This window comes from Haliaeetus leucocephalus, unplaced genomic scaffold, assembly GCF_000737465.1.
Source record: "Haliaeetus leucocephalus isolate CR32 unplaced genomic scaffold, Haliaeetus_leucocephalus-4.0 Scaffold206, whole genome shotgun sequence".
Taxonomy (NCBI): Eukaryota; Metazoa; Chordata; class Aves; order Accipitriformes; family Accipitridae; genus Haliaeetus; species Haliaeetus leucocephalus.
The window spans coordinates 9,969,670-9,993,475 of NW_010972642.1; the positions used below are offsets into that span (position 1 = coordinate 9,969,670).

The window sequence follows — 23,806 nt, forward strand, 5'->3', positions numbered from 1 at the left end:
TTATAAAATTACAAAATTACTGGATGACATGCCCAGTATGGAGCTTTTACTGATGCACAGATTTTCAGTAATTTGCATGTAGAAAAAATGCAAGAAGCTGCAAAAGGATGTGCTTGGAGTCATGTATAATTTGAGTATGACCCACTTCTGTAATGGAATTAAACAGTCTGAAGTAAGATGCATAAAATGAACTAGTTTTAGTGAAACTTAAGAGTGCAATTCCAAATGGAGAAACTCTTGAAAAGACAAACTCTCCCACCTTGCAGGATAAAATCATACTGTCAATACTGAAATGGAACTACAACAGATAGTGCAACTCTGGGTACAGGAGGCTATGCAATAGTACCATTGTGCAAAATTAGGTCAAAAATACTAAACATAATTTGCAGTATCCATCTGTCTCTGTACAAGATGAGGGACTGAAAAAAAATCCTACTGTGGTCAGGCAAATGCTGTCATTCAAGATAAGGAATCCAAGAACAAATTCTACAATAAATACAGAAGATTATGCAAACGAACTTCAGAAGCCATAAGAGACCTGTGATTGCTGTTGATACAGATACATTTGGACTAAACAGAAAAGATTAATTATTAATAATTTTAAAGTTGTTACAAAACATGCTGAATAACAGTGTAAAACACACTCTAAATCACAGTTTACATGTCCTGGATTCCAGATGAGCTAATACCAGATAACAGCCTGCATTTCACAAATGACTTATTTAAGCAATTTGCTTGAGAAATTAGATCAAGCACACTAAAGCAAGTCCTTATTAGGCACTGCCACATGGGCTAGCAAGAAGACTGTTCAGTAAATATAATAAAGAACCAGAGGGCCAAGGAAACCATGTCTGGTCTTGTTAGATTATCACAGCACACTTCTCAGTGCTCCATTGAGATGTCCTGTTCAAAGAATTATGGGCACTAAGGGATAAAACCCATAGATATGGTAAGCCAGGAATGTATAAGCATTACAGAAGAGCTATTTGTCTAGAAATTAAAACAGAGCAAATACTACAAACATAGCCAAGACAAGCGGCATTGCAAATAAAGGGAAAGTTAGATTTCAGGCTGATTATATAGCTACCAATTTGACACAATCTCCTCTTATCTGCAATGAGGTCAGATGTCATAAGCCTCCCAAAGCATTTTTCCCATTATTGGATCAGAGAAAAAGTCAGGCAAAACTAAGAGGCTCTCTGGCTCCATGCATTTTGAGGACCAATAGGATGATATGTTGACAGCATTTACATCATGACAGAGGTAACAGCTTTGTATTCAAACACCATCCAGCAATAAAAAGGTTCAAATCAAAAGATTGCTTGGCTGTAGAAGGAACGACTGTGTAACATATGACACAGTCTGAAAACGCTGATAGGTACTGACTTTTAGATTAGATGGCTCTAGTTGTTTATTTTATTAACTGATTGCTTCAGTTCATAGATGTTAATTTATGCACATTTGCTGTTAAAAGAAATCGGGAAAGGTATAGCAGTTGCTACTGACTTGTGCAAAACAAGAAAGAGAGTAACCTTTTGTAACCCTGATAGACCTGTCTACACTGGAACAGAATATAAGTTTGATCTCCTCCCAACACATCTTTATTAAAAATATCACACATCGTGGCAGAATTTGGCAGACAAAATAATCTGGTGCCTCTCATTTCAATTAGTTTCAGATTCCAACTGCTGGATCTTGTTATTTTGTGTATGCAGTCAAAGAGCATGCTACTATCAGATGGCTTCTCCTTGCATAGGTACTTCCACACTGTGTTCAAGTCAATTATAAACCTTCTGTTAAACAGTTTTAAGCGATTGGCTTTTTGTGGCATGCTGTGTTTTTCTTGTTTTTCAGACCTTGAGTCATTCTTGTAGCTCTTCTGCAAACCTCTCTCAATCTTTCCACCTCCTTCTTTAGTATGGACACCAGATTAGGATGTCCAGAAATAGTTTTGCTTTGCCTAGAGATAACCCCGCCTCATGCTCTTATTGCATATTCCCATCAAAACTGGCACGTTTAGCAGCTGCATAGCACTGAGAGCTCCTGTGCAGCTGGATGATCCCAGTAATCATGACCCCAGAGACCTTTTCAGAGCCACTGCTTTCTGAGAGGCAGCCTCTCGTTCTGTGAGGATGACTGACACTTTTTGTTCCCAGTTGCATGACCTTGGATCTGTCTCCACTGGAACGTGTATTGTTTGAGCATACCAAAAGATGGCTTTGTAAGCTATGAGTGACCCATCCCATTATGCATCATTACACTGAGTCTTGTTTCACCTGAAAACTTTTATCAGCCATCTTTCAAATCACGGACAAGCAAATAACATTAAGCCAATGAGTAATCTCTGCAGCTGCACTAGAAACTCTCCCATACATAGTAATAATTTCCAATTAGTAAACAAGACTTAGCTAGTTTCTAATAAATTTAAGTTTTCTGTATTTATTTAGTATAGTCCTAATGTTTTAATCTGAATGTTGTGCTGTTGTAAGTTAAACACCACACAGATATCTGAGCATATTAGAGCAAAATAGCCCCCCATGCAAACTAAGCATGTCTTTTAATTACATAAGAAATACCAAGCTAATTTGGCAGACCCATTACACATAAAGTATTGACACCCACAACAAACTCTTTACAGACATCCACACATAGACCAGTGTGTGCTTGCACAAGATACTAGCAGACTTCAAATGTGTTTGTAGGCACTGCGAGAGCTAATGTCTATGTCACCAGCACCAACAGCACTGGAACATAAATACTTGTTATTCGAGCACTTAACTCCTCTTCTGGGACTACAGAAGCTTTCCTATATTTTACGCACTTAGCTGTGTCACACCACAGTACAGATGAACAGGCAACCAAATGCATTGAAGTGATGATCTGCCTGGGGGGCAAAAACCCAGCCAAACAAAAACTACCAGCAGAGAAAAGAGAGAACAGAAGCAGTGCTGTTCACTTTGAGACATTCCCCCAGCGCTGTGTTTGGGACTTGACTCTCACACCCTTCATTTCAAGTAACCGCGTGCCATGAAACCTGCTGATGACAGAAAGTTGGATGGCATCTGTAGTAAGAAAGGCTGGAACATTACACGGGAAATGTTGGATGACCTTGAGGGCTGGTGTAGTAGAAATGGGAAAAAGCTCAAAAGCACAGAGTGCCAGGGCACGTACCTGGGGAGTAATAAACAGAACCTCTGCTGTAAATTGGGAGTTCATCAGTAGGAAATTACAAAGGAGGAAAAAGGCCTGGATGTATTATCCAGCTGAAGGATGACTGTGGGTTTCCAGTGTGACGCAGCAGGAAAAAGGTAAATACAACCACAAAATACTTCAGGTAAGGGATTTCCAGCAGAGAAAGGAAACTGTCACATCACTTATACAAGGCATTGATCCAACCGCGTTTGGGAATGGTCCTTCTCCTCCATATTTGAGAAAGGCAAGTACAAACAAGAACAGGTGGCAGAAAGGTCTGCTGGATTGATAACTGGTCTTACAGAGAAAAGTCTACGAGAAATAGCATATGTAGAGTGGGAAAAGGAAAACAGAGGATACCATTGCTCTTCATAGGTACATCAGAGAAAGAAAAGAGACAGATAAACTAAAGGTTACATTTGACTCAAGAATAACTGATGAGGAATAAATAGAAGTTAAAACTTTGAGCAGTTTCTAGTTACCGAAGTGTCCCACTATGAAATAGGATAGTGGTGGGAATAACATCTGCATAATCTTCAGATTTTTATTACTAAGTTTATTAAGCTTCTTAACTTTAAGGGTGACAGTGTTACTTGCAACAATAGAGCACTGGACTAAACAACTTGGAAGGCCATTTCCAGTCCTGTGACTTATGGACACTGTTTTGTAATAGAAGTAACATGTCGCTACAGTTGGGTTATCCTTGATGTACACCAGAAAGAGCTCAGAATGAAACCAAGTCCAGATCATCTAAAACAACTCTGATAACATGTTTTCAGTGACTTCGAAAAGGAGGGACATACATGTGGAAAGAGGGAACATGAAAACAACAAGGAAAGCACATTTCTTCAAACACCGACTTCCTTACCTCCCATGAGGAAGAGAAGCCCCGCCACATACTGCATAAGGCCTCGATCCCAACAGCACCCCAGCACCCCGATAATCCATCCAAAAAGGATGATGGCCACAGCCATGCCCATGAAGCCAGCTGTCATCCTGCGCAGATCTGCAGTTGGGAAGATAGAAAAACAAAATGTGTGTAAACAGTGATAAATCAGCATCATCAGAGGTTCATAACAGTCTTAATCCAAAATGCTACTGAGCTGCAAGGTCTTCAGTGTATGTTGGCATTGGATGTTTTCAGTAAGGATGGTTCAGAGGGAGGACAATCTATAAATTAAGATACTAGCTCGGGCTGGGGAGAGACAGCAGGTGACCATTTCACCACACAATAAAGCTCAGTGCAGATGCACCCAAGTGACTTGTGACAATTTGCTCAGGAATTAGAAGTTGTAAAATGACCTCAGCGCAATGCTGTGCCTAATAGCTCTAGTCTCTGGGTGCTAGCACAACGTGGGTTTAAATCCTGCCTTCTCATCTCCATCCATTATTCTACTGCATCCGATGGAGGTACCTGCTCAAACTGATATGCGAAGCAGTCTCTATGCTTTGCTCCAATACAGACGTGACAGGGGATTCACCTCAGTTCTGACCCCCTGTGTGATCTTGGGCAAGTCACTGAGCCCCTCCGGGCTGTGACGTCCCATGTGTAATTCGGGCCATGGAAATTTGCTTTCCAGTGGTGGTGTGTGTGAAACTCAGTACCTCCAGGACAGTGAGGCATGCAGATATTCTGGTGTCAGAGATAATAAATGCACTGCAGATACATGGCTGGGGCATAGGACGCTTTGTCGCCCTCTCTTGTGTCTAGAAGGTGACCTTGTCAGATGATTTTTGGTAAGGACGTTTTTGAGTGCTCCAGGGAGCACTGAGAGTAGGAGGAGGGCAGCGGGCTGCAGTAAAGCATTCTGTGCTCTGCAAGTGGGGACTGAGTACTACATCTGATATGGGTGCATAGGGCTGACCTGTATGTACTTCATAAATAAAGGAAAAAGATCCCCAAAACCTAATGTAAGGAACCCTTAAATTAAGACCTGGCTGTATCGCCTATTTGCCTTCTGCAAAAAGGATGGGACTACTGGGATCCCTCCTCCTGCATGTGCTGGGGAAAAAAACCCTTCACAGCTGTTTTTGATGTGAAATCTGGGCAGGGAGACCACCTGGCATTCGAAATAGCAAGGACTATGAGAGCTAAACAGCATCTTTACACCCTCAAATAATGGAACAGATGGGGGCATCTTCACTAACATTTGGTTGTTCCCTGTCCCCCCTCATGCATGCATAGAAAGTTTAAGCACTGATATGTCAAGAGTATATGTGCAGGGAAAATTCCAGCCAAGTCAGCTCTCCAAACATTTGTTTCCTTCTTCAAACATTTTTTTTTTTTCTTTTGCACAGCAATGATTTCACTTTCTTTCAAGAAACAGAATGCTTATGACAGAGGGAGGAAGATTTGAAAACTGTGAATCATCCACCAGTCTCTGTGGCAGCTTTTCTCCTTGGCTGGCCTGTGACTGTTTCTCAATTTCTGAGTTTTTTTTAACCTTTTCCCACAGTGGATCAAAAGGACCACCAATACCAGCAGTGCAGATTCAGTGAAATTTGTGAACAGTGATAAATTAGGATTATCAGAGATTTATAAAACTCCTTATCCAAAATCTACAAGGTCTATAGGCGTGTTGGGACAGAATGATTTGATTCAGTGGAAGGTAGTTTACTCAGAGCTCTGTTCATTATAGCAATTCTTACGCAAGATCAAGTTGCAGAACGCAATCCCTCCCTTGAAACTATAACTGATTCCTGTAGATTGTCACTGTTTTTTGCAAGGAGTCCCTCTGACAACATAAAGATTACCAGGCCTTTAGTCCACCAGTGACCAGGGCCCTTTTAACAAGATACATACCTTAAAATTTGTATTTTTACCTTAGGTTTTGTGACTGTCCCATCAAAAAAAAAAAAACCAACAAAACCTCCCCACAAAGAATTTGAATATGTTCAAGCAGGTCTGGTGCAGAAAAAAGAAAAAAAAAAAAGCATTTTCTGCAGAAACTCACGCTTTCCACAGGCAATGCTAGTCTCTGTTCCCTGGGAATTTCTGAGAGTGCTTTCTAAAACAAGCAGTAAATGCTATTAAGCATCTCTGATGGCGGAGTGTCTTCCTATTTTTCAGTCCATGAAGGCCTGGGCTCAATTTGAACAACAGGTAAAAACATAAAATGTTTACTGTTTCCTATGTCATCTTCAATAACAGCACAACACGTCTCTCAGAAGCTCTGCACAGCTGTCTGTGTCAGCTCTACAAAACCCTTCCATTTTAACTTGTGACTGCTGACTCTGGGTAACAGCACTTGCTCATCCTAATGGAAACATACCCTAACAACCTGCTTTTAATGAGCTGAATTTAAATAGCTTTATTCAGCTGCAAAGTGCCAGTAACTCCTCAGACCTACCCCAATGTCTAGCTGATGGAGCCAGTTTTCATAGGTCCCAGAGGGGATCACAAGCATCCCCACACCCTATATACCAAACTAAGGAATTGTTTTTACCCCACTAAAATCAGTGTGAGTTTTGCCATTGAACAGAACAGTTAAAGTAGCAAGACCAAGATTTCTAGGCCCAGCTTTGAGGTTTGTTTCACTTGACCTCTCTTCCTGATGGAACCTGAAATTCCCTTTCTAACAACACAGCAAAATCCATCAGCATCTGAACTCTGGGTTTACATTCTCTCTTGAAAAAAACCCAAAAGCTAACCTTTGACAGACACTTAATACCACACATAAAAAAATTCAGAATTGAAATTTTTCATGACATCTTAGTTCTCGCAAGTTCAGTGGGCTTAGTTTAAGATTGCCACTGCTTAGGCCAGTTGCAAATCTGCTCCTCACAAGACCATCCATTAGGGTTTATCTGAAATAAATAGAATATAAGCTTTCTTTTCTATTCAAAACCATCTTGGCTTTTGTGCTGCCATAACCATCCTTGAGCACAGCCCTTGCAAATGGCAGTACTGGGAAAGGGGGTTGCAAAGCTGGTTTCATAAACAGCCTGCGCTTGTCCAACAGCACACCCCTGTGCTCCTCACTTGTCAGAGCCCACGTGAAGCTGAGGTCAGTCCTGGGAACAAGTCTATTCAAAGTGATTCTTTTGTGGGAAAGTACTTAATGTATGTAACCAAATCGTTACCCTCAGGCTATTTAGTGAGGAGAAGGCCAGGGAACAGGAGCCTGTATTCTCTGTACACAAACCCCTGTTAGTGGTACTTTTTATGATTACTGTTCTGTTGGTATGGTGCTCAACTTGGAAAGGACAGCAAAAAAGCAAAGAATTGTATTGTGTACTCAAGGCAATATATAAATTCCTTCTGCTAATTTAGGAGCGATGGATGCCATATAAATAAGCAGTAGCTCATCAGTACAAATTGATGGGGTTTTGTCCGAGTTTGATCGGCACTGATAAGACCTTTCCTGAATACATCCTGCAAAGGCAAAAATGGTCATGCTTTGTCATGTAACACCACTTTATATGACATTTGAGCACATACTTTTTATTTTTTCTGAAATTGCTTTTATTTCTTTTTAGACTATGAAATGAATGGTTCTCTAGACTCTTTCTTTCTTTGAAAACCTCCCTGAGTAGCTACAGAATCTCAGGATCATGGCATGACAAACCCAGTCAACTCAAGGAGTGACTATGCCAGCAAAATGCATTGTTGAATCTTATGCAGCCAAATGGGAGCTGCAACAGCAAACATACCTTATCTTAGCTCACTTGTGTGCATTGCTTAGCTGGTTCTACAGGTGATCCTCTCCTCGATACCCATCCCAAGTCGTCACACTGTAGCAAAGTGCACAGATTGCAGGGGTACTATGGATCCCCCTTCTCCACCATCTAGTAACCCAGACCTTTAGAAATGTAGCTACGGGGTGCAATTAAGGAAGGTATTACATTGCTTGTTCTGTAAGACCTATAATACAGAAGTTGATTTTCAATGCCTTGCCTTTATGACAGTAGTTTCAATGATTTACTACATGGACTTAGATACCACTGTCACTTGTGGTTGAAAGTGCAATGTTATCTTTCCACTCATGTTTTAGAGACACCGTCTCCATCCCATTTTCTTTTATATATCAACAGACTAAAAAGCTATGTGTGAATATCTCCCCCTTGGGAGGACTTTCCATACCTAGCACTGCTACAGGTGCTGCTGCATGTAATAGGCAGGGAACTCAATCCTGACTCAAAACCAATGTGGATCATCAGGCAAGGAATACAGGCATCATGTTCATGGAGGCTGGAAATAACAAATTTCTTGATTGATAACATTGGAGAAGGGGCAGGGAATGAAGTAATCCAATTCCCATGACTGAAACTGAAATGGTAAATTTGAAAGCCATAAGCTTCGTGAATCGTGATGAAAAGAGAAACATTAGCATTTTAGACAACCTCCTTAAAATAGAGACAGACTCTCATAAAACAACATGCATTTCCTACAAGCATTTTAGCCTTCCGCTGGAGAATATTAATTCTAAAGGTTTTCTGAAGATAAAGAAAGGCAAAAGAGCTGATTAAGATCCGTTTATTTCCAAGCAGCGTGTGGTGGAAGCTTCTCTCTGACAGTTTGCAAATGCCCCTGCCCTTCATTTCACCCTGATATCTGTCCATCTGTATTTGTTATAAGCAATAAAGTAATTCATGCTGGCTGTCACATCGTGGAGGAAGTTTCACACCCCAGCAGCTGCAAACATAACATGTTCTGAATCAGCGTCGCTTCTTGAAAATTTCAATATGCCTTTTTGACTTCTGATGTTCTGTCCTCTTCCTTGAAATTGCAAGTCATCTTTCTAAAGCAAGGGCTCGGTCTTCCTGTTGATATCTCTCTATCTTCCTTTCCACAGAGGAGTTTAATAATACTTCCAAAATATTAGAGATTTCTTTCAACACATACAGGAAGAAAAATATGAGCCTCTTGTGAAAGATGGGGAAATCAAGACAAGATGAGAATAGTCAACCTGCCTATGGCTATGTGAAAAGTTTGTAGAGGAGCATATAATTGAATCTATGGCTTTCTGGCCAGCCCTTTAACAACACAGCACTGCTTTTGCTTTCAGAACGGCTTGTTCTCAAGCATTTGTTACCAGATCAAACTAGAGCGCTTGCTATCAGACTATCAGAAAATGCACTACTGCTGCAAATAGTGTTTCAGATAGTCCATCCTACATCTCCTTTCTTCTCCCAATAGAGAAAGGTTCATAGGGACTAAGGACCCTGAAGTCTGTATCCAGAATATCTAGAACAGCTTAGAAGACATTCTGGGTATAGCATCCTTCTTCCCTGAGATGTCCCAACAAAAGGGGAAACCGAAAAGGAAATCACAAATGTACTTCTATGCCCCTCTAGGACCAAATGTTAGAATATAGTGTCACCACAAGCAGAAATAGACTGGGATAGCATAACTCTTTAGCATAATCCTTCATTGCAGGTCACTTTGATCTATACTCTCCTGTACTAGATTCATTCTCATTTATCTTTACTCGTGTGGGATTAAAAAAAATTTGTACTTGAAAAGTCTAAATCAATCCTTTTTCATCTTTTTCCAAACAAATACATGTATTGGAAATTGTTCAAAAACTGCACACAGCCCAAGAGCACAATTTACCAGATTTCACTAAGCTTTGTTTAAATGACTTCTCTTACAAAAAATCAGCAGCACAGAGGTACCTTTCTCTGACATCATCCCTTATCTTACCTCAGCCCAAAACAACGGGGGGGGGGGGGGGGGGGGGCAAGATGGAAAATTGGACAGATGTGTCTTTTACTGAATGCCAGCCCTAGCAGCTCCCAGCTACAATGAACAACTGAGTATTAATGCAGGCAATTTTGAGTGGCATCTTCTGGCTCTCACAATTCTCTCCGCACAGCTTAAGACTGTATTCTGGATGAGGTTGGCAAGTAGAGGGTGAGGTTTTAATCTTTTCTTTCCACTTCAGGTATGGAGAGATAAGAAAAGAAATATGTATTAGTCTACTTGAGACTCAGTTAAAATCTCTGAGTGCCTTTTACTGACTCATGTGGCAGCCCAGTCTTCAGTTTAAAGATTACTCTAACGCAATCACAATGAGTACAACCCACTTCAACAAAAGTAACAGTGGATTATATTTATATGCAAGTAGTCTGCACCAGAGAGTGACTCTGAAATATGCATGTCAGAAACACATACACTAAAACACAACACTCTCAAAGCTGAGAGAACGAGCAGCAGAAGGCCCTCACAAAAAGAGAAACTGGCACTCTGAAGGATTTAGGTGAGCCTTCATATCACAAGAGGTGCAATGGTGTTTGTAAGATACGTGCATAACTTCTCCTAAACCAGAAAATCCCATCACCTTCTCTTGACTTGAGTTTGTCGGTTGTGTAATGAAGTGTTCAGTGTTTGGTTGCCAGCATGTATGAACTTGCCTATATGGAAATGCTGATAGGAAGCTTCACAAACTGCTGTGCTAGTCAACGTGTCCTTCAGGACGGGGTGTAAAATGGACATCCTGACACATGATTTATTCTTGTCAGGACAGACCATCTATCTGGATTTCCTCCGTCAGAGTTAGAGATTGTAAGTGTTCTTACAGTTATTTAAAACAGAAACAATCACAAAAGGAAGGTGCTAGCTGTGCACTGCTGGCACTTCAGCCTGCCTTCCTTCATAGAAATCCCTCAACTTCAGTGTCAGGTGAGCAGCTCATCAGAGGAGGAATGAAGTCTTGTCTTCTACAAAGGCTGACACCTTCAGAGGTTCATGCTGACAAACAACAAACTCCACATGACACTGCAATTTCTTGTCTCTGGTGAACCTTCTCATAACGCACCAGAGGTGGGGGGATGTCCAAGACCAGGTCACACACTGGTGTGCTACTGTCTGAAAGCAATTACTCCAGTATTTGGGAAAATTACAGGGGCCTAAGAAATTCTGCAGTGGCTAAGACCACCATCTGGAGCTTGAATATCGAGTCCTGATTTTACTCTTGCCTTTTGCTCAGGTAGAGCAGAGAGGAGACAAAAGAGAACCCTTCGATAATAAGGGAGAGATTTAAGGAGGCAGTAGACAAGGAAGGAAGCAAAGCTTGTTTAAGTGCAGGGGGAAAAAGGCGAGAAAAAGTGTCTTGTGAGGCTGAAAAGATGGATTTGTCTTCAAGAGTCTTTATGATATGAATATTAAAGAGGCTAATGCATAAAGGAGGCATTTGCACAGCAGAAATGTAGCACATCAGATGCGGTTCTACTGTAGAAGACAGAAAACTTACATTAGGTCTTGGGAGAAAGATGGCTGTGAATACCAACCCATAGAAGGGTTCAGACTTTTGCTCCAATCCTACTTCCCCTTCTGCTGAAAAAGAAACTTTGGCCAGAGAAGAAAAAGGATTTTTTATTATCTGCTGTGTTGCTACTCAGCTCTGGGTGACAGCAGGCTAGGAAGGAAACAAAAGCTTTGCCCTTACAACCCCTGAAGTAGTGGGCCGGAGTAGCTGAGCCTATGCCAAAGCATTATTCCACTCTACCATACCCTATCCCACCTACTCCAAACCATTCCCTCCCCTTCTCTCCCCTTCTCTGACTCTGGAGAGGACATCGTTTTTCTCAGAAAGTACTTGAAGTTGATAATTTCTCCTTATTCAGTGATGTTCAAGAACTGATCTTGAAGAGTCTTTCTCTCTCCAGATTTACTATCCAGGCTTTTAGCCCTGCAATATATGATCATCTAGGAACATTTCCAAGCTTTGGTCCCAGCAGAGTACACTTGTAATTTGCCCAGTCAACCCTTTCATCCCTCCTCTCCCTCTCTCATTCCCTAGAAACAGGGAAGAAAGTCTGAGGCACCTGCATTTTTGTCCATCCTTCTTCATATTCATAACTTTAATCCTTCCTGCTCCTGCTTGGTGAGGCCACACAAAGCAAACATTTCCCAGTTGCAGCCATGCCAAGAGGCTTTTCGTTACACAGCTTTCACGGATTATGCAGGTATTGAAGAATTTGAGGCACATGTAATAAAATGGCTTCTGTTCAATTTCAATGTGAACTTTGGGACTTCATCGGATCAGAGCTGTGCTTTTTTCATTTTTCTCCCTTCCTGTTCCCTTGAAGCACTCAGGGAGTACACGCTTCTTTACGTTGGTCACCTCTTACTTTAAGTGACCTCTCCTTTGAGCCACCACACCACAAGTACGATCTTGCTGGGGAGGAAGAACACCACAGTCCCTCAGGACCACGTCAGCCCTGCCAGAGGGATCGTTCCTGAAGGATGTGAGGTACCATCTCCCTGTGTCCAGCACCTCCAGCCCTGGTGGCAGTGGGAGAGGCCAGGTGGAAAGCCCAGCTTTCTAAATGGAAGTTTTCCTGCATTCTCCAACGGTCTGGAAGAAAGCTGCGATGGGGCTCTGGGTTTCAGGGCAAGGGTGATACCCTTCATTGTAAAGTCCTTTCAGTGCTGGTGAGAAGCGCTGCTCTGACACCGCTGAAGACTGAATTACTCCATTTACCCCCCCACTAGGTACAGTGCACAGGAGGAAATGCAGAGCAGGGCATTGGGGCAAGCTTCACCGCACAGCCCTGCCAGGGCGTCACAGGCACCTAGAGACGTCGTGGGGGCAAGTGGTCTCTGCAGCACCCCTGCCTGCAAGGGACTGAGCATCTAGAGAGAAGAGTCCAGTGAGCTCTGCTTTCCCTGAAATCGGTGGGAGGGTTGGGTGCTCCAAAGCTTTCCTCTGAAAATCAGACTCTCTCTCCTGTCTCCCAGGGGTGCCGTGGAAGCCAGTTCACTACTTTTTCTTCAGAGGCATTCAGATAATAATGATGTACAGAGTACAGTAACAATTGTGTGACAATAATCTGGATACAGAAAACCCTATATCCTATTATACATAGTAATGTCTTGATTGTCTAGTTTACAAAAGTCTCCTTCCACAGTAAGCAGAGTCTGCCCTGTTACACTCTGCTTTTTATATGCCAGCCACCATCACAGTCCACTAAATACATGGAAGTTTCTTAAAATTTAATCTTCAGTTAGTATCTCTTGATCTATTTCTTGCAAAGGTGGCCAGGGCTCATCAGGGCCACAAGGAAGCAGAAGAAAAAACAGAAACACTTTTTTTTCCTCCCTTTTTCTTTCAGTGAGGAGAGAAGAGAGGGCAAAAAGAGATGGAGAATGGAAGAGAGTGATGAGGAAAATTAAAGAAAAGTTTGTATTAAAGATGACAAATGGAGTGTGACAGGAAGCAAGGAACATAATTTTATGTAAAACCCCAATATCAGGCAGTGTTAAGGGTCTTTTGTAAAACACAGATCTACCCTAAGCTCCTCCTGAAGATAAATGAAGTTGGAGGTATGCAGGAATGGACTACAGGAGGAGCAGGAGGGGTAATACAGAGATGAACTTGGTAATGCCTCCTCTGTTTCACCTTCTTCCCTCTGCATCTGACTTCCCTCCTCTATTGCCCAGCCCAGCACCAAAGCCTTTCTCCCATTCAGGAGCAACTAAAACATCATCCTTAAAGTTTTTTCTTCCCTTTCAGCCTCTGCCTCAACCACTGGTTCAATATTATGCAGCACAAGCCTGAGAATAATCCCATCATAAGGCATTCAGAGCAGCAGGTTTGATAAATGGCCAGCATGAAAAAGACTGGAGGTGGAGGGATGGTATCTCTGCTTTATCAGTGCCCCAGCACTCTGCTCAAACATACTCATTCCACAGACCCCAGCATTAAACATTTTAATTCAGGAACTCTGAAAGGTGTATTCTTGTTTTTAAAAAAGACCATTTAATGCAAGTGAGGCTGGGCTGGGGGCTGGGAAGAGAAGAAGAAGGGTGGGGAAGAAGGAGGGAGGAAGTATAGAAAGACATTTAAAGCTGTGAGAAAACACTCTCCCTTATGGAGAAATTTTGATTTTGAAGTTTACTCTTCTATTAACATTTAAATTGAAAGGCGTTTCTTCCAAGATCCACATAGGAAACCAGAAAATCTGCATTTAAATAGATACCATTTAAAAGTGGGGAAAAATATATATCAGCATTGAATGCTTCTCCATGTGTCTGAAAAGAACTTCTCTTATAGATGATTATTAATTTTTTTTCTTTTTTCTTTGTGTGTGCTAAAAAGAGAAATTGGAAGTACATTAAAATTCTCCTTGGCATGAGGAGGCGGGGGGAAGGCTGCTTAATTGCCCAAAACCCAGGTTTTGAGCTCAAATATTCTGCAGGAGAGCCTCTGGAGCCTGCAGGAGGCAGTCCAGCCTGCTGCCAGGGATGAGGCCAAGAGGGTCTTCTCCTGCTTGGCCTCGGTGCCACAGCATCCGTGCTCCAGGGGCTGCCCATTCCCACTGAAATGCCCACCTTGCTGGGGTCATCGCCAGGGCCCCCAGTCCTGGCTGGAGGGAGAGTCAGCCCTTTCTGCAGTTTTGTCAGACACCTCTGTACCTTCAGGGCACCATCTAGAAAACAGGGCCGTGCACCTCCCCAAAAGGCACCTAAGCACAGCTGTTACATTTGGTGTTAACCGGGGTGTCACAGGAGGAGAACTCACTGCCAAAGAGTCAGTGGGGCTTGGGGAGGCTGTGCTCAGAGGGTTTGGAGAGAAGTCCTGGGGCAAGGAGAGATGCCCACACATTGATCCACATTTCACATCACGCTCTCATCTTGCGCATTGGCACCTGGGGCTCTGCACAGCCCATCACAAACCCAGAAACCTCACAGGAGATTTGGAACTGGTGTTTTGCACAGTGCTACCTCCTCTCCTGCAGCAAAAACAAGAGAGCGCAAGAGCAGCTTCCTGAGCAGGGGAGAGCTGAAATCCCCAACGCACACGCGGTGAGGTGGAAAGCTGGAAATTAATAAAGGCAATATCCCTATGTTGCACGCAAGTTCTCCCTACCTCCTGCCCTCACCTGTTTGTCCCTGCCTCCTCTCTGCCTGAAGTGACCACTCTGAGGCTCAGCTTTGCCGTGTGCCCAGGCCCCACATCCCATATGTCGGCCATCGGCTTTGCATACACAGGGATGGGCAGGAGCGTGGGGGGAGCAGGGAATTTCCTGCCTTGTGAGAGAAGGGCCTCTCACTGGCTGTGTCTGCTGCAGAATCCCCATTTCTTGGTTTTTGATGCGAGCAGCGAAATTAAATTTCACCTACCGGCAGCATTCAGGGAGCAACAAAGAGCCACATGCGCATGGTGCTCGCTCTAATTCCAGGGCACAATGGGTTTTGTCGCCAGTGAAGAATCCCCAGGACAATCCGATTATTAATATTCATTCCCTTTTTTTCCACCTCATTTTCAAGCTCATTCCTACAGAAAAGGTCAGACACATACTACCCCCCAGCAGTACATTATCCGCCACCTCGAGGGCCTTTTCTGCCATGTCAAAAAGGGAATAATCAGGAGCGAAGGAGGTTTGGTGCCCCAGAGGCTCAGCTATGGATTCTGGTGGCTTTCACCTTTAGGTCACTGGTCTGAATCTAGGTCAGGCTGGCACTGGCTGCAAGCTACAGTCCAAAAGCCGGGCAGTGGTTCCTGTGAAATAGCAGCTCCATACAAACCTAAAGGACAAGCACCTACACCATGCTTTGGCTCATTTTAGAGAGTAACAATGCAACACAGATTTAACTTTTTGGCAGAGTCTGGGCACTTGTCCTCCTCCTCCTGCCTCTCTAATGGATGGCTCCAGTGCTTCCAGCTGGACATTAGGTTGACTTTAAAAAAGCAAGGTGGAAAAGCCAAAGGAAAAAATGAGGCATCAGAAGGATGGTTCAGTGATTCAGGTACTAGCAGAGAGTCTATAAAGTTGCAGATACTCATCTCTGCTGTCTCACAGACTTGCATGGCAAAAAAGTTAGCTTTCTGTGCCTCAGTTCTCATAGACTGGGATAATCTCATCTCACCAGGTCGTTTTGAAGATTAATACATTAAAGATTGTGAGCTAGGTTCTCTGCATTGATGGTACCAGAAACCCTAAAAATGTCTTGGACAGATAAAAACTTTGCAGTAGGGTATGGAAATTTTTTTCAGTGGTGACTTTGAATAAATCTGAAAAAGCACAGAGATGAATATAAGCAAACCGTTAGCTATCATCTGTATACAGGCACCTGTAAACTTGGGGAAAGCAAGTGAACTATTTCTTGGGCCAAGATGAAATCATGGAACCAGGACCCACAGTCTCCCAGTTTGACACTGGGTCCCCATCAGACCCAATTTTTGCAGCGTGAACCTCTCTCTAGTCACTCGGCCAGTGAAAATTGAACATCTCCTGTCACTCAACACCCGAACAAATTTGGCCAACTTGCTTTTATTGCCTCTCCACCTCCCCCTCTGAACTTGCTGAGATCTCACAAGGAACAGCCTCATTCTTCCTGGGGTCTCTAGCTAATTTTTCTCCTATGCAGATGGCAACCACTTTCTGAAAATACATACATGACAAGAAACGCTTAGTAGAAAAAGCAGGTGCCTGGAAAATGGATTCCCATTTGTCCTTCCCTCCCCCTCTCCAAAACCCAATCATTTCCCTGTTAATAAGCTCGCTGACTATAATGTGGCACTAACCTTTCACAATTGATGCCAGTGACATTTTGACAGTTCCACATATGGGCCTGCTGAAAGCATAAGGAATATAAATTTGCACTTTGGTAAAAAGCTGGGTGAGCAGCCAAAGCAGCTTGGGGGAAGGAGGAGAAAACCTCCAACCAGCCAAACAAAAGCCCACTGCACAGATGTTACACACAACAAAAGGGAAAAGCACATCCACAGCTGGATGTACCCCAGCAAATACGTGCTCGGAAAAAAAGCCTTAGGCACCCATTAAGACCAGTCTAGCCTGAGATGCCTCCCAACAGATTCTCTTCATGTGGCAAATTTAGGGAAAGTCTTTCCTAGCAGAAAGGATATGGGACACAGCATTCAATCTGTGCAAACTATTTGGTTAACATCAGATGACACAGGATTCGGCAGTTGCTCTAACAAGGAACCTTCAGTATTTCCGCCAATGTGATTAGCCGTAGGGAAACAACTCTTTTCTAACACTGTTTTGTGGAGTATCTTTGAATTTACTTTTCAAGGTATCTCTGCACAAAACATCACTGACAGTTCACAGATTGGCTCAGCTACTCGGTGCACGTATCACACACCATACATCTTCCCAAATTACTTCTGTATTGAATCCCATAACATTCGGCTGAAAACTAACTTCCAGAAAGTGGTCCAATCATCATGTGACAAGATGAAGATAAGAAAAATGTTGCACTTAGTGGTTTGTTCAGATGGTTAATTAACCCCCACTGTTAGAAAGACAATCCTATTCTTTCATTTGGATATGTCTGGTTTCTGCTTCCAGGCAGTTATCGTTACGTGGCGAGGTAAGTGGTGCTGTAATTACTCCCTTTCTTTCTGATCCCCATTTCAGCAACACTGAAATAACTTTTTTTGCTGAAATCAGAAGACTGTGGCTTTTACCATGGTTTACTGATGCTTTGGTGGAAAATGTGGAGGTGGAGTCACTGTATATGCGTACGTAAGTAGTCATGTGTAGTAATGGTATAGCTGTTATACGTGGCTACCCAGTCATGCAGAATTACTATTTAAATACAATGGTTTATTTTAATTTTGTTTCTGACGATGTGGGTCCTCTGGGCAGACCAGGCAGGGTCCAGCACAAGGGTCCAGATAAGCATACCCCAGCTTGCAACTGAGAGGCAATGAGGCATGTCCTTCCCATCTCCAGAAGCACAGAGCCAAATGTGGAGCCCAAAAGAGCTCTAACAAATGCCAAAACGCTCCCTAAGCAAGGGTAGTGGAGCCACTGGTCAGCACGTGTTGATGGACTGACACTGAAAGCACAACCTCAGAAAGCTGGGCCTTTGCACAGGCTGGGAACAGTAAGCCTGATGAGAAAGTCAGATCTACTATTTTTGAGACATTTTCCCTGAAGTGTTTTTTGTGTGGAAGAAATAATAGTAGGGTAGCTGCTGGATCACTGTATTAACCATGCTCATGGGGAGTGTGAAGCCTAAGACCTTTCTGAAGTAATGTCACTTGATAGGCAGGGGACTGCGGCCAAGGCTGGACCACGCGTGGGTGTTTCATCCGAATGCAGGATACAGATGACTGCTACCAGCATGACATTTGTAAAGGGTTATGTTTGATGGGACTGGGAGGACAATGGGGGTCAGAAGTGCAGGTTGTCCAGCAGTCGTGACAGAGAGCACGCTGGATTTCACCATGAGATGCTTGCTCCGAAGTCATTCACCTGTCAGACTTCAGGAAACAGCATGAAGTTGCTTCCAAAGCCAGTATACCATATTTAGCTCTGACCGCTTCTGGCGACACATTGCTTCATCTAAAATAACTGGTAGGATCCAAATTGGCATGCGAGACTACCTGGTCTCATCAGATAAAAAGAGTGGGACTTAGTCATTACTTGGCCCCAGCTCAGCAAGCAGGTAGTGGTTTCCACACATGGCACAGGACGGAGCGAGCCCCTGCCTCGTTCCAGCAATGCTGATGACACAGAATAGCCCATAGAAGTTTATCTGAAGCTTTCTGCTCAAGTCAGCTCATTCCCAGTTTTGTAGAGGGCCTCCCTGACCCAGCACCCAGTTCCCACCCCCCAGGCGGCCTCATTTGCTTCTCTGACTTCCCGAGCCATTAACAAGCTGTGCTGCTATTTGAGCTTTTTTTAGGAAAGACCTATCCTTGCACAGGCTCCCCTGATGGCAGCCGCAGCGGAAGCACTGGTTAGCAGCAGATTTTTCTACGGCAAGTGTTAGCACTCCTGCTGCTGGTATCATTACAAAAGCCTACACCAAACCGGTGCAACTGTGGGAGATTTTCTGAGAAATGACCGCACATTAGTGGAAGTTGGCCAGTTTAAACAGCCTCTGCGCACTGACTGACAGAGTAGGAGGATGAAAAATCTTGCAGCTGTATGTGGTCTTGTAGGACCTGTTACCTTTTCATGGAAAACACCCCTCGATCTTTGCTAAGGAAAACAGTGAGTACTGCTAATGCAGCAGAGTCCTGCAGGCATAGAGCATATAGCTCCAGGGTCCAACAGCGTGGTGTGAGGCCATGAGGTATGGCTTGAGGTCTCTGAAGGGACCGATGCTTGCACGGTAAACAGGATAGAAGGGCCCCAATTTGTGAGGATACCACTGTATGTTCTACAAGATTATCTAAGATCACCCAAACCCAACAAACTCCCTCAACACCACCAACAGACCCTGGTGGTATTCCTTCATACCACGTGTTATTCAACTGCCATCCCAAACAGTTGGATTACTATTGCTGCCATATACCCACCAACCCAGAAGTCTGCAGGGTACACAGCAACGGGAGGATGAAGGGTCCTACCTGACTTTACCCTACCTATCTCATCAATCAGCCAGGAGCAGGGCTGATTATGTGTTTGGAGACATGCAAAAAGAGAGACAGGGAAAGAGCTGACAGTTACAAATGTTTTTCAACCTGAATGTGATGTTAATATATGTATGCAGCGTGTTCACAACATTAGGTATTTGTGCACAACCCTAATAAATACCATGCTTGACAGCAGATTCACAAAACCACTCCACAATCTAGAAGATCTTGCCATGAAAGACTCTCTAGTTTTACTGAGAAAAAAGAAATATCCCTGCACTTATTCAGATCCTTGACTTAGTGGAAATCTAGAGCAAATCCAATGAGCTCCATATAAAGTTTAATTAGTCACAAGCATATTGAAATGACCAGATAGTTAAGTGATCAAAACCTGCTCCATAAAACACATGCTTGATTTCTGTGCCCCAGAAGAGAGTTTTAGTAAGCTTCCAAGTCTAGAAATACCTATACAGGTTGCACAGCATTGTAAAATCCCCACCCAAGGGACTCTGCAGAAGGCGCAGCTATCCTGTTTCTTTTACTGCATGATGGTCCGGCAGCTGCACTTGGAAAGTTCACCATACTACATGGCTTTCTTTATGTATTCACCTTAAAGGCTGAGTCTGATACTGATGTAGATCAGAGATGTTTTTAACACAAGTTGGAAGCTGACTGCCAAACTACCTTGACATTTTCCTCACGCTGGCAAGGTGCTGTGGTGCTGCATGTGGAGACATGAACATACGTAGGTGGTCCGTTCCTCCTTGCATGGTACCAGAGCAGCCTTGAGGCTGCTCTCATTGTTGCAGGGCTCGGCCATGGCCCCAGGCTGGTAGCATGCAAATCAGGACTGGCTGAGTCCCCCATGACAAAAACTTCGTCAAGAACTAGAGGAAGACAAGGTCCTATGTTAAATATACATGATCAGCTCAGAAACAGTGTGGTTGTTGGTGGTGGTGAGTAGGGAGATGCCCACCAGGGATGACCCCCTGCCCTTGGGAGCTGCTTTTGGCCAGGGTGACAGCCCCAGCGCCATGAGTCCTATGGTCTCACCACACCACAGTCAGGCCTAGGCCTGGCCAGGGACACCCCAAATCTCAATCCAGACCCTGGCCCTGAGCTGACTTCCCAGTTGGCTGTCAGACCTGCCTGGCCACTGCAGACCTGCCTGGATGCTGTCCTCCCCAGGGGACAGCTGGCCCCATAGCTCCCTGGCAGCAGAACACCCCAAAAGCAGTGCAACAAAGGGTCTGTGTGGTTATCTGCTCAACTCTGGTTTTCTACTGGTTTTGAGATGTTACAGAAGAGGGAAATTTAAGTATCGCTTAAAAAATGTTGATATACGCCATATAAAAAACCCAAAATGTCTCATATGAGCATTTTCTTATAATAAAACTTCTGACTTTTCATTTTAAACAACATTTTTTAAAATTGCACCTACATTAAAAAGAAAAAGGAGAAAGGATTTGAAAGGGTTAAGTAAGACAATCAAAGCATCTCAATTCAGCCAAAATTCTCTTGGCTGCTCCAAAATAAATTGTTGTTCATTTTGCTGAAAAACTTCTAAAAGCCACCTGCAGCCCTTCCACCATGCTGTTTTATTCACTTTGCCTTTCCAGCCAGAAAGCCCTTTATTTCAACAGCTCTGTCCATCAGTGTGGCACCTGAGCAGTGGCAGAGGGCTAATAATATCACTGGCAAGAATGAGAAGGCTAAACTTGGAAGCCGGGCTTTGACAGGCAGATAAAAATGGAATTAATTCTCAAATATTTTGTTTCTGAGATGACATATGGTTTCATTTTTATGCCTACCCACGAGTGATTCAATTGATTTGGGATCTGAAATCCTTGTAGCACATTTTCTCACTTTTAAGAAGCTTTTCAGCTTGCCTGTATTGGCTGGTTTGCTCATTTCCTAATGGGTCTCTCCAGATCTGATGCAGCGTTTGAAGCTGTGATGGGTACATGTGTGAAGGAGGGGGAACAAATGGAGGGAAAGGCCCACTGTGCATTGCTAAGTTGCACGTTTCCAAAAAGCTGTAGTTAGGAAATTCCTAATTCAGTTAACCTCTTTGATCTCATCATGCAGTATGAAATATCGAAAGGTAATGAAAAGATTGCAGGCAAGTCTGCTACGTTTGTGTATCAAAACGCATGCCTCAGCCCGGTACAGAGCAGGAGACAGATACTAGTAAAAACACTAGTGACAGATGGAAAAAGCATCTTTTGATTGGGAAAGAACAGCTTTCTTCCTGCTTGTGTAGTGCTCCTGTATGTGCAAGAAGAAAAAAAAAATCCAGAAAACTTGCACTGTATCAGAAAGTGATGCACACTGGGGCCAGGATTCACTTCTGCTGCACTCAGCTAGGCTACAGGAGTGATTTATCTCCCTTTTTCCCTTAGTTATTAGCAGTAGAGCAGAAGGCAGACAGCTATGCCTCAGACAACAATGATATACCCCTTAAAAGTGCCTATGCTGCCAAATGCTCAGTCACCAAAAGATGGGATGCATTTTATCAGGGTCCAGGATCCCATTCTCCTTTCCTTTAACTGAGGCCTGTCCACCTAGAGAGCCAAGACACATGTCCAATGCATGCAAATATCTGTATTTTAAGAAAATATACCACCGTTCCCATTACAGCTGCCAACCTGCCCCCTCCAGCTATCTCCCTGCCTTTCCCCCTATCTGTCCCTCTATTCCCATCTCTGGGGAAAATCCCCTCCTTTTCTCTACCTCCTTTTCTCTGCCTCGTAGCGCTCTGGTTTCCCATCGTCTTTGACTCCTCCTTTCTTAACACACACCTCCCTTCCCTTTCTAATGTTCCCCTATAATTTCCTCCCATCTCTTTTCTCTCTCTCTCTCTAGGTTGACATGTCTTAACACCCTCCCAGTGACTTTTAAGATATCTGAAAAGCTGTAGTCAGGTATCAGACTCTTATCAGGTCAAAAGAAAGTATTAGGGAAGTCAGTGGCCAGATGCAATGATTATGGTTCAGTGTGGACAAGAGTGACATCAGTCTTTATGGTCCCAGATGAGATTTAAGTTGTTGGTAAAATGCAACATCATTGATTTTCCACCTTCTCCCTTCGTGGTATCTCTCCAGGGCTGAGGTGAGAGAGCTTGGGTGCCTTATCTCTGCATTTTTTACCTTAATGTAGTTGCTTTCCCTTATGCATAAACTCAAGCTATGAATATCCTGTATTTCTGCTGTTTGATACTGTCCTCTACTATTTTTACCCATAAGTTACTGATACTCTTAACTGTAACACTACTTGATGTTTTGCTTAGCAATTTTCTTACTGTGCTTGTTTTAATTTTATTTTTTTTTAAATCACACATAACGAGCTACATAGGAAAGCCAGAGAGAATCCTATCTTCTGATACTTCTAATGGCTTGATGACCTGAAGTACCAGCTCTACATCACTCCTCCTAATTTAACCTTTTTTAGAACATGTTCACTGTGTTGCTGTGGTGTCACACACCCAAAGCATGCTACTGACTTTGGCTTTTCACCTTTGATCAACATTTTCATCTAGGGGCTCTATAAATGAGCCTACCACTACAGCGAGGGGTGCAGAGGATGCTGAGCCAAGTCTCAGTCTCTCTGTGCTCCAGGCTCCAATCTCCCAGCAGCCATGTCCCAGCCATGGGGCTGCCATCCCAAAGCCACAATGGGTTTCTGGGTCCTGGCATACCCCTGCCAACCAAGACCTCTTCCTTCAGGGGAGGGACATCCCCAGTGCCACCGAGTCCCTGCAGCCCACCATCCCACTGTGTTCAATAAACCACAGAGGAAACAAGGCGACTGCTTGGGCTCCTTTCTCTGCACCTCAAAGTGACCTGAGTGTGGCACAGACCCTGATAACCACAGCATCTAGACACAGCAATCATTAACAACTTAGCTTAATTACATCCTAATTTCTTTATGTAGAGCCTATGAGCAAAATTTCAATTAACTTTATATATAAGTTTAATGCATCTCTATCATTCCATTAAGATGATTTGGGACAAGACAAAGATAAACATAGATGTTAACATTCTATAAAGTGTGAGATTTTTAATTAATTTTAACAAAAAAATTAATTATCATGTTATTTATAAAGGCTCATAAAACTAATTTCCTAGTCACAGAATATACTTTCTGTACGTTTGGGATAGGTTTGTTGTCTCTCAAACAAAACAGAGGTCCTGAACCCCTTTTGATCTAATTTGGTCTTACCATGGAGTCATAATCAGCAATTCTTATTAAAAAGAGCTTTGGAATCCTCAAATCAAAAATCCATCTAAGTGCAAAGTCTTATTAGGGTTTTCAGCGAACATTTTTATTAG

The 23,806-nt window shown here is 43.2% G+C and overlaps 1 protein-coding gene across 1 annotated transcript in view; it reads right to left on the bottom strand.

Moving 5' to 3' along the window:
- Positions 1–23,806, bottom strand: part of TMEM178B (transmembrane protein 178B) — a 222,968-nt gene that overhangs the window by 15,142 nt on the left and 184,020 nt on the right. The window contains exon 3 of the mRNA XM_010566255.1: positions 4,061–4,198. Coding sequence (XP_010564557.1) covers positions 4,061–4,198 — 138 coding nt within the window. The remainder of the gene's footprint in view (positions 1–4,060; positions 4,199–23,806) is intronic.